Here is a 15,622-nt window from a genome sequence, read left to right as displayed (position 1 = left end):
TGACTTTGAATCTGGGAATACTGTTTTAGCACTGCTTCCAAAATATTTGGAGAGGTTTGAATCTGTAGAGCCAGGCTTTGGCCCTGTGGTGGTGGATGAATGATGGTTATTGATCAGGCTTGTTTTCCCAAAAGGTTTTGCGTCTAAGGCACTAGATGAAGATGGTCCATTACATTTAGAAGGGTTTGCTGCCGTGGCTTCTGTGTCAGGCTTGGAGGAACTGGAAGCACTGGTTGCTCTCTCTGGAGATTTGAGGATAATGGCCTGGAAAAGATCTCGTACTGACCTCTGCTTGACTCTTAAGTCATTGCCTTTGGAAATTCTCACAGGCGAGCCATTGACGTTGATAAAGACGTTAGTGTTGCCAACAGACTTCTTGCGGGGAACATTCGATGCACCTGGGCCGACTCTTTTGAACAAGTTTGTCTCAAAGGGTTGTAGTCTCGGAAGAATCGGAGAGTCAGGAGGAGAGACCAGAGGTTCGGGCTGAGATTTGGGAGGACTCTGACTCTGCTTGTTTGTGGAAGTCTGCATGTTTCCTCCAAGAATAAACCCTCTCCCACTGAATGGAATGACATTTCTGATGTCTTGTGAGCCAGAGCCTGCAACAAAATACATATTTGATTGTCTAGAAATGAGTACAATGTGGTACTATCAAAACAATGCTCTTTGTTTGTTCAAGCAGCCTGACATAGCAACACTGGCTCAACCAATGGCAATAGTGGGTGGGAACATCTGTTAGTTTGACCAATTGCAGACAGCGGGAGTGTTAAGAAAACCTGAGGTGTGTTCCTGGCATGTAGGATTTACTGCAATTTCAAGATTCTGGCTTAAAAGCATTTATATCTTTTAATTACAACTTTCAATTTTCTGAAGCTCCCACTTGTGCCACCTGACCTCTGCAACATCATGTGGAAACAATGAGTCAAAATACTTGTTTAATAATTCCTATAAGGAATTAAAGGAATAATTAAAGGGATAGCTCACCCAATTTTTTTTTTTCCATCATGCACTTACCCTCAAGTTGTTCCAAACCTGTATGAGTTTCTTTGTTCTGTTGAACACAAAAGAAGATATTTTGAAGAATGTCGGTAACCAAACAGTTGACATCCATAATATTTTTTTTTATTATTATGAAAGTCAAATGGCTACTGTCAACTGTTTGGTTATCGATATCTTCTTTTGTGTTCAAAAGAACAAAGAAACTCATACAGGTTTGGAACAACTTGGGGGTAAGTGCATGATGGGAAATTTTTTTTGGGTGAACTATCCCTTTAAATCTCAGGTATACTAAATTTTCTGCGTTCCGCTCCATCTCGCGAACAGTTCAGCACTGCGCCCAGGCCTTTTAAAGTACACTCTGTGACCACGAGCGTGTAGAGCGAACACTATCTAGTGGACCGCTCTTTTCAAGTGCTCAAATCACTTGCTGTTGAACACAAAAACTTGGCTACACACGGATGGTGTGCGGACTGTACAAATGACAGAAAATACACCACACCGACAGTCCACGAGGTGGAGTGGTAAATATACTTAAGGGAAATATACTTTTGGATTTAAGAAAAGAATAATCTGAAAAAAAAAGAGAGAGAAAAAAAAAAAAAGACAATACAATAGTTAGTACAGAGTTTAATAACTATCTAATGTCTGGCTAAATACACTATAAGATTCTTAATAAGGAATCTGCATTATGTCTGTTATCGTTGTATTGTTTTTTTGTCAATTGATTACTCAGTTCAATCCAGATTCATTTTTGCACTTATAGTGTTGCCAAAGCATACCATACAGCATCGAGTTGAAGGTTAGTGTTGTCTTCTAGTAATTATGGTAATTACAGCATGGCAGAAACACAACTCTATTTTAACCTATTTTAAATCCTATTTGAAAAATCATTACTCTAGCAGAAGTGGTGTAGAAATTGGAGAGAAAAAAAAAAAAAAAAGTTTAGAGAGTTTGAAGTTCAAGTTCATTTTTTCTATTAAGCATTTGCTCTAAAATAGGGCTGCACAACGATTAATCGCGATTAATCGTTTGCAAAATAAAAGTCTGTGTTTACATAATATATGTGTGTTCGGTGTATAATAATTATGTATATATAAATTTAATAAATTTAGTAAATTTAAGAAATATATTCATGTATAAATAAATATACATATATATATATATATTTTATATTACATATAAATATAAATATTTTATATATAAATATATATTCTTTCTTAAATATATACATGTATGTGCATGTATTTATATACACATAATTATTATACACAGAACACACACATATATTACATAAACACAGACTTTTATTTTACAATTAATTGCCCTACTCTAAAAGATGATCTAATTTGCTTTTTAGTGTTATTTTTTTTTTTTAAATATGCACATTTATACATTATTTAATAATGTGGTAATAGCAAATGGATTACCTGTTGTGCTGCTGGGAGGCTTTGAATCCTTAGAAGTTTCTTTGGAAGGATTCTTGTCTTTCTTTTTGTCGGTTTTGCCTGTTTTCCCATAATTCTCTGGCTCTTTGATCTTGGTGTATGTTCCACCACAGGTCCTTTGGTGCTCGGCCCACCAGAGGTCTCTGGGCGAGGGAGGTCTGTTCATTGCACGCTTTACATAACCAAAGAACGGCCGGCGATTCTGACAGGGTCCATTACAGCGCCACCAGTGCTGCCTGTACACGTCAACTTCATCGTGAAATGAGTGATATATCTGTGAAAAGAGATGCAATACAGCACAGAGATTAATGTCATTAATGTTCTTGAGGGTAAACTCTCTCTGCTAGTCATCATGACACATACAATCTTATATCACATCATAGAGTCCAAACCTCTAATTCATTTCAAGTGAGAATACTTTTTAAACAGTCATTTATGAGCACTATTCATTTATAGCAGATGTATAAGCTAAGCTTACACTGCAGTCTTGAGGCTCACGGCATCCCGGACACAAATATTTTAACGATTCATAAAAGATGAATCACTGTCTGGTCAACTAAGATTTTGGTATGGACATAAAGGTTAGACCATGATTTTTAGCCAGTACTACAGCACACCATAAGTATATACTGGCAGATTTTGCTTTTGGGATCTGACAGGGCATTTGTTCCTGGAAACTGTGACACGTGACATCAGACGGGTTAGTTCACCCAAAAATGAATTTTTTGCCATTAATTACTCGCCCTCATGTCGTTCCAAACCCGTAAGATCTTCAGAACACAAATTAAGATATTTTTGATGAAATCCAAGGTTTTTTTTGTATCCCCCATAAAAAGCAACACAATTACTGTCATTTAAGGTCCAGAAAAGTAGTAAACACATTGTTAAAATAGTCAACTTGACTACAGAGGTTCAACAACTACAGAAGTTTAGCAAAAATAACAACTTTATTCAACATTTCTTCACTACCCTGTCAGTCTCATATTCAGTTAACACAGTGCAGCGCTTCCGGGTTCAAGTCCAAAAGCCGGCTCAGTATTGGCCGACGCTGTTCATGTGAGCACCACAGCGCATGCGTGTGATGCTGACACAGGAGCCGGCCAATACTAAGCTGGCGTTCGGACATAAATACAATTCAGCAGCGCTGTACTGTGTTCACTGCGTACAAGTCTGACAAGGTAAAGAAGAAATTGTTGAATAAAGTCATTATTTTTGTTTTGTTTTTGTGCACAAAATAACATTAAGGTTATACCACTGTAGTCACATGGACTATTTTAACAATGTCTTTACTACTTTTCTGGATGGAATAACGGAAATTACATTGCTTTCTATGGGATAAAAAAACCTCTCGGATTTCTTCAAAAAGATCTTAATTTGTGTTTCGAAGATGAAAGAAGGTCTTACAGGTTTGGAACAACATCAGGGTGAGTAATTAATGTCAGAAATTTCATTTTTGGGTGAACTAATCCTTTAACAACTGGACATTGTTTAATAATCTGATCTGAATATCAAAAACGTGTCGTACAGTGATTTTTGTGCCGCTTGCTTGGTTGATTCTGTCCATGTGTTTACAGAACTCTGGTCCATGACCATCTCGATCTCTGTTGTTTTGAGTCACAAAAAGAAGAGCGTGGATCATTTCATGAAGAAGAGTCTGTGGAAAGAAACATTAACATTAAAATCAAGCTGCAACTGATCATGAAATACATTTAGGGTACTTTTTTATTTAAAATTTTTCTTCACGTCAAGTTGTCAGGTGGAACAAGTTATTAGATTAATTACATAGGTTTCAAAAACAAAGCATTTTTTTTTTTTTTTTTAGAATAGGGTGCATTATTGAATTGTAAACAATAAGACCAAAAGCATGCATTTATTAATCCAGTAAAGGCTAGCATTTTAAATATTAGAAATATATATTTTTTTTTTAAATGAAAGTTTATTGAACCTTTAGACAAAATATAAAAAGGTTTGCATATGTGTTTTATGTTGAGTATCATATTTGATACAATCAGGCTTTTATGGTTCATATAGTACATATGTATAGTGAGAATATGGAGTTTACACTCAACTCGAGGAGGAAAAATAATACCTTAATATTATTCAGAGGCCCAAATTGAGCAAAAATATGTAATTTATATGGCTAAAAAATAAGATGAAATTATGATAGCTTGTAAGGTAGCTCAATGAGATTGTATAACAGTATGGCAAACTACTTGCATAAAATGCATATAAATATCAGTCATCACTATTTATCTCTCAATAATATGTCTTAGTAAGATGATTATTAAATGCTTAGTTTTAAAGTCAAAGCACTGTATTAGTAGTTTATTGAAGGGTGTGTGTGTGTGCATTTGCAATACAATGATAAAAAATGTAAAAGCATATGTTCTGAAAAAAAGCATGTTGTAACATACTTGATACAAACATTTTCTCATGATTTTTTTTTTAAATTATGTGTATATATATATATATATATATATATGTATACAACATGTCTATATATATATATATATATGTGTGTGTGTGTGTGTGTGTGGATAATCAAGTAATCAAAGTTGCTTAAATCCAGTAAATATTCATCTTGAAATATTCTGATTACAGTATTTAAGTTATTCTTACATTATTTTTTAAATATCATTAAAGATTTCACAGCACAAAGACATGTACCATGACTTGAAGGTGGACATTGTTTTTTACAATTATGCTAAAAGGCCTTTTTCTTGCTAAAAAAAAGATAAACTATTAGGTTTGTCAGTAAAGTAAAATTTAGAGGCTTTAGATATTATACAATAAGCTTGGGTTAAGACATTTTTTATTTTGACATTAAAAATGAAGAAAGTCAAATTTAACCAACCTGTACAAGATCTTTTCGGGGTCTGAGCTTCAGGAGTGGTTCACTGAGGCGAATAGAACATAAACCTCCTCTTCCCTCATAAGAGCAAACACCAGCACATCTGAGGGAGTCCAACATTAGCCAGTAATTAACATGAGTCAAAGACATCTATCTATCTATCTATCTATCTATCTATCTATCTATCTATCTATCTATCTATCTATCTAACTATCTATCTATCTATCTATCTATCTATCATCTATTCAATTTCTTTATTGGCATGACTGTAAATAATACAATATAGCCAAAGCATATATACATAAAACAATAATAAAAACATATGCATAATAAAAGAAAATATTATCAAATATTATAACACTATCAAATATTGTAACATAACTTAAACTTAAATTAACAGTGTAACAAATTACAACATGTCTACTATCTATCTGTCTTTTTATCTATCTATCCGTCTGTCTTTTTATCTTTTTATCTATCTATTTGTCTTTAATCTGTCTATCTATCATTTGTCTCTTTATCTATCTCTGTCTTTTTATGTCTATCTATCTACAGTATCTATTTGTCTTTTTATCTACCTACCTACCTACCTATCTGTCTTTGTCTGTCTATCTATCTGTCTTTTATGTATATCTATTTGTCTTTTTATCTATCTATCTATCTATCTATATTTTTATCTATCTATCTATCTATCTATCTGTCTGTCTATCTATCTATTTGTCTTTTTACCTACCTACCTGTCTTTTTGTCTGTCTATCTATCTATCTATCTATCTATCTATCTATCTATCTATCTATCTATCTATCTATCTGTCTTTTTGTCTATCTATCTGTCTTTTTATGTCTATTTATTTCTTTTTATCAATCTATCTGTCTTTTTATGTCTATCTATTTGTCTTTTATCCATCTATCCATCCATCTATTTATCTTTTTATCATCTGTCTTTTTATGTCTATTTGTCTTTTATCTATCTATCTATCTATCTATCTATCTATCTATCTATCTATCTATCTATCTATCTATCTATCTGTCTTTTTATGTCTTTCTATCTACCTGTCTTTTTATGTCTATCTATCTGTTTTTTATGTCTATCTATCTGTCTGTCTTTTTATGTCTATCTATCTATCTATATATCTGTTTTTATGTCTATTTGTCTTTTTATCCATCTATCTGTCTTTTTATGTCTATTTGTCTTTTTATGTCTATTTGTCTTTTTATCTATCTATCTATCTATCTATCTATTTGTCTTTTTATGTCTATCTATATTTATAAGTTTTGTTGAGAATCATACAGAATCATTTGTGAATCTTACAGTGTCATCCGCGGACTCCACTTCACCTCCACACCGCTGAGTTTACCCCAGAAAAACTTGTCGTTAAACTGCAGGAACATGGCTCTTATGTCTGGATTGGGGTCCAGGGTCTCCCACGACTCATCCACGATGGACAGCGGTCTCTCTGGTCTGGCCTGAGAGTAGGGAATCACATCCATCAGACCAGAGGAGTCAATCTTACGCCTTTTACTGGATTGACAGTCTTCATCACTCCATCCAGCAGCCGATGTCTCCTGATCAAACTGCTCTTGTAAACGAAGAGCGAGTAAAAAGTCCTCATCCTCCATCTTCAGTCTGCTTCAGTAAGAATAAATTAACTGGATGACAACATCAACCAGCACAAAACCTCCACATATAACCATTAATCACGACCAACGAAACTCCCCCTTTATACATTAAAGGGTTTTGTATAAAGTTCGGGCTAATCGTTGGTTTTCATGAGTGTGACGATAATAATTAACGTCTCAAATTTTTTGAAATGACACTGTCAGTGCATTTCCACTAGAGACCTATGAAAAAAAAAAAATTGTTGGCCAATCATAAAGTCACACAGTGTGGAGGAATGCTGGGAAATGTATTTCTATTTTTAAATTTAATAACGTTACGTTATATACACGAGCAGCGCGACATTGGGGATATGCGAATATTACAACATGCTATATTCAAACAGATGCAATAGAGTTACAAAAATAAAATAAAAATGACTGCAGGGTTACGTTATTCTTACGGAAAATGTTGACTTTTCAGAACAGTTGCACGGAGTTGATATAGCTGCACAAACAACAACAAATAGAATAATTAATCATTTGATATTTAATTATTCACTCTGATATTGAAATTTAGAGACTTCTGAAAATATTTTCTTTATAAACAAGGTGAGTTTCTTACTTGGTGATGACTTCCTACAAAAGAGGTGGCACTTATTTTTGGTCTTGCTGTTTTTACACAAATGGGCAAAAATATATATTTTAAAATCTGTGTATACTTTATATTTGTGAGCTACGTTTGTAATAAAGTGTATGAATTAAAACGGTATGGCTGTTTTTTTTTTTTTTGTTTTTTTTTTAATCAAATGTATCTGGCATATTAACATGAACAACAACAACAAAAGGCATGTATCATACATACACCGAATGCAAACAACAACATGTTACGAGATGCAAATGTTATTATTATTAAATTATTCAAACATATTCTAGTGCGTGAATCTTTGTTGTTGTGTATTTTGAAATGTTCGCTCTTCACGTGATGTGACTGACATCACAGGCAGTGTTGCCAAGGGTTGCCAAATTGGGCTACTTTTAAACTGTTGCCAAGGGTTGTTTTTAATATCCGCGGGTTGAAGCGACCTCAAATAACATGATATTTTTCCCCTGGGAAGCGAATTTTACCAGGAAACCCGGATTTTCACCCCTGGAACACAATTTTTTTTTTGAGAAGCAATTAGTCGGGTTTTGTTGTGAAAACCTGGCAACCCTGGTCACGGGGAGGTGCCGCGCGTTTCCTGTTGAGGAAGCGGTCTCTCTCTGCAGCTGTACTGCAATGTCGGAGTGATTTCATACAATTATATCCATATTTGTGTTTCTTTTATACATTGTCTTCAGCCTTAACAACCAAAAAAATGTCAGACACTGGAAATCGTTTGCGTAAATTGCTGGAATCCCCTAATTTTGATCCTCAGTCGTACGTGAAGCAGCTCTCGCAGCAGTCGGACGGTGACCGAGATTTACAAGAACACCGTCAAAAAATACAAACACTTGCCGACGAAACCGCACAAAACCTGAAGAAAAATGTTTATAAAAACTACAGACAGTTTATTGAGACAGCCAAGGAGATTTCCTACCTGGAAAGTGAGATGTATCAGCTCAGTCACATTCTCACTGAGCAGAAGAGCATAATGGAGAGCATTACACAGTCTCTCCTATCCACAGATAAAGATGAAACAGCCAAAGAGATGCTCACAGCCTTCCCAAAGGAAACAGAAGAGGTCAAACAAAGAACCCTAACCACACTTTTGGAAAAAGTGGAGGGATGCAAGAACATCATGGAAACCCCAGGCAGATATCTGGTCTATAATGGTGATCTTTTGGAGTATGACGTAGACAACATGTCGCAGATCCAAAAGGTCCATGCGTTCCTGATGAACGATTGCCTGCTAATTGCAACCTGGTTGGCAAACAGGCGCGGAGCTGTGAAATACAAATACAATGCGTTGTATGATCTGGAAAGCTTTGCGGTTGTAAACGTGAAAGACAACCCTCCGATGAAAGACATGTTCAAAATCCTCATGTTCCCAGACAGCCGCATCTTCAAAGCTGAGAACAGCAAAATCAAGAAAGAGTGGCTTGAGATCCTGGAGGAAACAAAGAAAAACAAAGTGGCAAAAGAAAAGCACAAAAAGGAAGAGGAGGTGCCAACGTCACCAGTGAGACAGGAAGTCTCCACAAACCCATTCGATGATGACGAACCTCTGGATTCAGAGGAGCTGGTGGATCTGAGTCCCGAATGGATCCAGGAGCTTCCAGAAGACCTTGATGTGTGCATCGCTCAGAGAGACTTTGAGGGTGCTGTTGATCTTCTGGATAAACTAAATGAATATCTGAAGGAGCAACCAGTGAGCCCACGGGTGAAGGAGCTCAGGGGGAAGGTGGATGAGCGCGTTCGGCAGCTGACCGAGGTTCTGGTGTTTGAACTCTCGCCCGATCGCTCTCTCCGTGGAGGACCTAAAGCCACACGGCGAGCCGTATCCCAGCTCATTCGGCTGGGCCAGTCCACGAAGGCCTGTGAGCTCTTTTTGAAAAACAGAGCAGCGGCCGTCCAGACCGCCATCCGACAGCTTCGCATCGAAGGAGCCACGCTGCTTTACATCCAGAAGCTCTGTAACATCTTCTTCACGAGCCTACTGGAAACCGCCAAAGAGTTTGAGACGGATTTTGCGGGCAACACTGGCTGTTACTCTGCCTTTGTGGTCTGGTCTCGTTCGGTGATGAAGATGTTCGTAGACGCCTTCAGCAAGCAGGTGTTTGACAGCAAAGAGAGCTTGTCCACCGCCGCAGAATGCGTGAAATTCGCAAGCGAGCACTGCAAGCAACTGAGCGAGATTGGCTTGGATCTGACCTTCATTTTACAGTCTTTGCTTGTGAAAGACATCAGGGCGGCTCTACAAAGCCAGAAAGACATCATCATAGAAGCAACGAGGCATCGTAACTCTGAGGAGATGTGGCGTAGGATGAACCTCATGACTCCTGAAGCTCTGGCAAAACTCAAAGATGAAATGCGAAGCTGCGGCGTAGGTAGTTTCGATCAGTATACGGGCGAAGACTGCTGGGTTAACCTGAGCTACACCATTGTGGCCTTCACCAAGCAGATGATGGCCTTCCTGGAGGAAGGACTGAAGCTATACTTCCCAGAGCTGCACATGGTGTTTCTGGAGAGCCTGCGGGAGATCATACTGGTGGCGGTGCAGCATGTGGACTACAGCCTGCGCTGCGAGCAGGAGACCGAGAAAAAGGCCTTCATTCTACAGAACGCATCCTTCCTGCATGAGACGGTGCTTCCTGTTGTGGAGAGGAGGTTTGAGGAGGGAGTGGGGAAACCAGCCAAACAGCTCCAGGATCTGAGGAAGAGCTCTCGGCCTGTCAGAGTCAACCCTGACAGCACCATGTCTGTTGTTTAAGAGAGACGGGTGAATGTGAATGAATGAGACTGCTAATGCACTACCACAGAGGTCTTCAAATCTCAACGCATTTCGCTGAGTACACTCATATGACTCATTTTTGTGTCGTGATGCACTCCCAACACTCACACTCTTTAAAGGAATAGTTCACTGGAAATAAAAATTCTGTCATTATTAACTTGCCTTCATGTCAAAGCTTTATGTTGGACATGGAACACAAAAGGAGAATTAAAAAAAAAAAATAAATCGTACAGTTTTCAAATGGGCATCAAGCTTAAAAAAATGGCAAAAAAAGCATTATTGAAAAATAAATAGCAATTGTATAACACTTTATATAATAGTAAGTGAATTAATTGTGCTTTTGATTCTTTAAAGGAACACTCCACTTTTTTTGAAAATAGGCTCATTTTCCAACTCCCCTAGAGTTAAACAGGTGAGTTTTACCGTTTTCGAATCCATTCAGCCGATCTCCGGTTCTGGCGGTACCACTTTTAGCATAGCTTAGCATAGTTCATTGAATCTGATTAGACCGTTAGCATCGCGCTTAAAAATGACCAAAGAGTTTTGATATTTTTCCTATTTAAAACTTGAATCTTCTGTAGTTAAATCGTGTACTAAGACCGACGGAAAATAAAAAGTTGTGATTTTCTAGGCTGATATGGCTAGGAACTATACTCTCATTCAGGCGTAATAATCAAGGAACTTTGCTGCTGTTCCATGGCTGCAGCAGTGCAATGATATTACGCAGCGCCCGTGAGCCCCTGCTTGCACAGGGAACGTGTCTTGCAACCATGGAGACGTATGTGAGAGACGCTGCGTAATATCATTGCACTGCTGCAGCCTTGATTATTACGCCTGAATGAGAGTATAGTTCCTAGCCATATCAGCCTAGAAAATCGCAAATTTTCATTTTCTGTCGGTCTTAGTACACGATTTAACTACAGAAGAGTCAAGTTTTAAATGGGAAAAATATAAAAACTCTTTGGTCATTTTTAAGCGCGATGCTAACGGTCTAATCAGATTCAATGAACTATGCTAAGCTATGCTAAAAGTGGTACCGCCAGAACCGGAGATCGGCTGAATGGATTCGAAAACTGTAAAACTCAACTGTTTAACTCTAGGGGAGTTGGAAAATGAGCCTATTTTCAAAAAAAGTGGAGTGTTCCTTTAATAACTTATGTTTATTGTATATTAAAGTAAATGGAAATTAATATTGTTAAAATATAAAGAATTACATTTCAAACCATTTGTTCATTTCAGTCAAGCAATAAAACAAAGGTAGAGATGAAAACATTAATTTGTACTGCTTTCTTTTCACTGTTAATTAACTAGTAAAGACATTGTTTTGTTTGAGAATGCAAGGTGCAGTAAACTCGCTTAAGGGTTAGTTCACCCAAAAATTTAATTATTCACCCTCATGTTGTTCCAAACCCGCAAGACCTTTGTTTATCTTCAGAACACAAATTAAGATATTTTAGATGAAATCCAAGAGATTTTTTTAATCCTCAATAGAAAGCAACGAAATTACCACATTCAAGGTCCAGAAATGTAGTAAAAACATTGTTAAAATAGTCAGTGTGACTACAGTGGTTCAGTCTTAATGTTATGAAGTGACTCTAATATAATATAAAATAACTTAACAAATTCGTCGATCTCATCTTACACTGTTTATGTTGCAGAACTTCCAGGTTCTATGTCTGAACACCGAGTCAGTATTGGCACATGCATGTGATGCTGATGCAGTAGCCGGCCAATACTGACCCGCCGTTCGGACATAGAACCTGGAAGCGCTGAACTGTGTTCACTGCGTCAACTGTATACGAGACTGACGGGAGAGATGAATTTGTTGAATAAAGTTATTATTTTTGTTTTGTTTTTGCACACAAAAGGTATTCTTGTCGCTTCATAACATTAAGGTTGAACCACTGCAGTCAAGATGACTATTTTAACAATGTTTTTTCTACTTTTCTGGATCTTGAATGTGGTAATTTCATTGCTTTCTATTGAGGATAAAAAAAAAACATCTTGGATTTCATCAAAAATATCTTAATTTGTGTTCCGAAGATGAATGAAGATCTTACGTGTTTGGAACGACGAGGGTGAGAAATTAATGACTTTCTGGGTGTCTTAATTCTTTAAACTAGCTGAACATGAATATGTTGAATTATTTTATCCTGCGCTCTAAGCTTTTAAATGTAGTGCCCCCTGGTGTTCAGGGAATTGTCCAATAAAAGTAAGGCTTGGTTAAAAAAATCCCAAAGCCAGTCTTGACAATAACACAGAGTTATTAAAAATATTCCCCCTTCATCTGTTTTTCTTTCATACTGCTGTTTCTGTTCTCTGTCGTGCTGCATATCCTTGATCATATATTCACAAGATCTATATTTTTGTTGTTTTTAAACCCCATTGACACATAGACAGAATAATAATACAAGGAAATGATTTGATGTTCATGAGACTTTAATGCATCAATAAAATCTAACTTCATTATTTAATACAGTTTGGTTTGCACTGACACACACACAACTTGAATGCTGGTTTTCCAGTGTTTTAGGTATGCATCACCCTCTGGGTTATGACAGGAGCTCATTTTTCTCTTGGCAGACCCCCAGCCTAATCTCACGGATCAGTCTCGCACCTCTGAACAACACAAGTGTGTGTGAAAGAACAATAGTGTGTGCCGTCGCTGGCCTGATTGTCAAACCAAAAACTCTGCACTGCTCTACTCTTAGATTCGATTAGACTGGACATTAGTTTATCGAAAATGATTTATTACCACTATTACTTTATATTTAAGTATATTTAAAATTTTAGATTAAATTACTTTTCATTATATTTTTCAGTATATATATATATATATATATATATATATATATATATATATATATATATATATATATATATACTGAAAAATAAACATTAAATCATAATTGCATTTTGTGTGTGTATGTATGTATGTGTATATATATAGAGAGAGAGAGAGAGAGAGAGTATACATTCAATCATAATGAAAACTAAGAATTTAATAAAAAAATGTAAATAGTATAATTATATATACAAATATTTATAATATATTATGTATAATTTGTGTACATGATAAAAGTCTTTCACTTTAACTTACCTTATCTATTTTAAGGGGGAAAAAATACTATAAATGCTTATATATAAATACACAATGTTAATTTTTTTATATGAATGCAATAATTTTCCCATTACCAGTCAATCATCAGATAACAGTGTGTTAGGATTATGGTGAGGCATGCGTGATGAAGTGCTCATTAATTCTGTGCTGTAATTAGACTGTGTGGGCAGGATGGACTGTAAGCAGCTCGATGCACGCTGTGATAAATTCCTTGCCCTAATTATTTATGGCCACTCACAGAAATAGGCTACTGGTCAGCCCTCTCTTGGATGCCATCACAATTACAACGCCTGTCCTCCTTTGACGGGGTTGTTTACACACGGGTTTCTTTAAATTGCAAATTAGGCTTTTTTTCCCCCCAAACCGATGACCCTGGAATACGGGACGATAATACAAATTCTTCTCGCCGCATTTAATTAGCGGAATTAAGGGAGTTGTAGTTTTTATGAGCTCAACTGAAGAGGCGGGTATCGGCAGAGTGACTACAACGCCCACAACCATTCTCTCAATGCGCATGCGCGGAGCGGGTAAAGGAGCTGTCCGCGTCTCGTAGTGCTGCTCTGATTTCATTGAACGGCTGCGCGTGTGAGTGGGTTTATGGACGCGATGGAAGAAGAACTGAAATGCCCGGTTTGCGGTTCTCTCTTTAAGGAGCCCATTATTTTACCGTGTTCTCATAATGTTTGCTTGGCGTGTGCCCGGAATATCATCGTGCAGACCCCGGAGGGAGAGACCCCTCCGCAGAACCGAAGCTCCGGAACCTCGGACTATGATTATCTGGATATGGACAAGATGAGCATGTACAGCGAGACGGACAGCGGCTACGGCTCATACACGCCGTGCCTGAAGTCTCCCAACGGAGTGCGAGTGTTCCCGCCGGCACTGGTCCACCGCCACTGCTCCATCACCTGCCCGCTGTGCCACCGCAGCGTGTCTCTGGACGAGCGGGGGCTCCGGGGATTCCAGCGCAACCGACTGCTGGAGGCGATCGTGTCCCGCTACCAGCAGAGCCGCGCCGCCTCTGTGAAATGCCAGCTGTGCGACCGCAATCCGGTGGACGCCACGGTGATGTGCGAGCAGTGCGATGTGTTCTACTGCGCTCCGTGCCAGCAGCGCTGCCACCCTTCCCGCGGACCGCTGGCCAAGCACCGGCTGCTGCCGCCGACTCAAGCACAGGCGGGGATCGCGCAACCGACCGGAGCCTCCGCGCGCAAACAGGCGACTTGCGTGGATCACGAATCGGAGAACTACAACATGTACTGCGTCAGCTGCAAGACCCCCGTATGCTACCAGTGCCTGGAGGAGGGAAAACACGGCAAACATGACGTGAAGCCCCTGCCCGCCATGTGGAAACAACACAAGGTAAATTGACACATTGTGCCACAGTGGCCGTATAGTATAGTGATGGTACTATCATGTTGGTAAAACCATAGTACTACCTACTGAATATCATGTACCGTGGTATGTCACTCCAAAGTTGCTTCCAAGAATACCACGGTACTTGTCTTCCAAAGAACAAGGGTGGGAAAAAAGCAAAAGGAAAAAAACTTGGTACTTGGTATACAGCAAAAAAAAAAAGTTCCAAAAGTACCACACACTCTTAGATGAAATTATGTTATATTGAATGTTATATTGAAGGATTCATATTTGGAGCCCCTAAAATGTTCCATGCACTCTCAGAAAAAAATAATGTACAAAATCTGTCACTGGACCAGTACCCTTTGAAAATGTACTAGTACTAGTTAGTATGTACTGTTTAGCATACTAATATGTACACTTTAGATAATATTATGTTCGTTTAAGGTACCCCCCCCCACACACACACACACCCACACACCTACCTACACCTACAAGTGTTATCTTGGCATGAAAATATATGAAAATATTGATGATTCATGATATATACCAAAGTACCATTGTATATCCACATGATACTATCACTATACCATGGTACCACCACAGTACTTTTAGGTTTTGCTCTTCCCAAAAAGACAAGACAAAACACTGATCTAACACTTAGTGTTGTTCAATTCATATAGCTGTTATTTTATGCTAACAAATGCAAAGTGCTGCAGGAGATGATTCACATTATGGTTTTGACGTCTTAAGCATCTTCCGAAACACTAACACAACCTTAAGTTAGACTGAATCTAAGCTACACACTCAAGCTGTTT

At 37.8% G+C, this 15,622-nt stretch overlaps 3 protein-coding genes across 4 annotated transcripts in view; 2 read left to right on the top strand and 1 right to left on the bottom strand.

Moving 5' to 3' along the window:
- The window catches only part of sprtn (SprT-like N-terminal domain), a 9,516-nt gene extending 1,664 nt beyond the window's left edge, over positions 1–7,852 (bottom strand). The window contains exons 1-6 of one of the 2 annotated variants that reach the window (XM_067384616.1): positions 7,358–7,852; positions 6,610–6,924; positions 5,302–5,401; positions 3,973–4,101; positions 2,430–2,721; positions 1–602 (exon numbers count right to left, since the gene is read on the bottom strand). The exon at positions 1–602 is cut by the window's left edge and continues 1,664 nt beyond it. In XM_067384616.1, the coding sequence (XP_067240717.1) occupies positions 1–602; positions 2,430–2,721; positions 3,973–4,101; positions 5,302–5,401; positions 6,610–6,917 (1,431 nt within the window). In that variant the 5' untranslated portion in view covers positions 6,918–6,924; positions 7,358–7,852. Of the gene's footprint in view, positions 603–2,429; positions 2,722–3,972; positions 4,102–5,301; positions 5,402–6,609; positions 7,120–7,357 lie in introns of those variants that run through there. The other variant, XM_067384615.1, reaches the window with a different exon arrangement.
- A 267-nt stretch (positions 7,853–8,119) lies between these two features.
- On the top strand, positions 8,120–10,745 carry exoc8 (exocyst complex component 8). The gene has a single exon (XM_067383382.1). The coding sequence runs from the start codon at positions 8,252–8,254 to the stop codon at positions 10,304–10,306; it is 2,055 nt and encodes a 684-aa protein (XP_067239483.1). The 5' UTR covers positions 8,120–8,251; the 3' UTR covers positions 10,307–10,745.
- Positions 10,746–14,045: 3,300 nt separating this feature from the next.
- Positions 14,046–15,622, top strand: part of LOC137018290 (E3 ubiquitin-protein ligase TRIM9) — a 47,646-nt gene continuing 46,069 nt past the window's right edge. The window contains exon 1 of the mRNA XM_067382894.1: positions 14,046–14,810. Coding sequence (XP_067238995.1) covers positions 14,046–14,810 — 765 coding nt within the window. The remainder of the gene's footprint in view (positions 14,811–15,622) is intronic.

The sequence above is a fragment of the Chanodichthys erythropterus genome, chromosome 4 (assembly GCF_024489055.1).
Source record: "Chanodichthys erythropterus isolate Z2021 chromosome 4, ASM2448905v1, whole genome shotgun sequence".
NCBI classification, from domain to species: Eukaryota; Metazoa; Chordata; class Actinopteri; order Cypriniformes; family Xenocyprididae; genus Chanodichthys; species Chanodichthys erythropterus.
The sequence above is the reverse complement of the archived record's forward strand: the minus strand, read 5'-3'. Positions and strand labels throughout refer to the sequence as shown.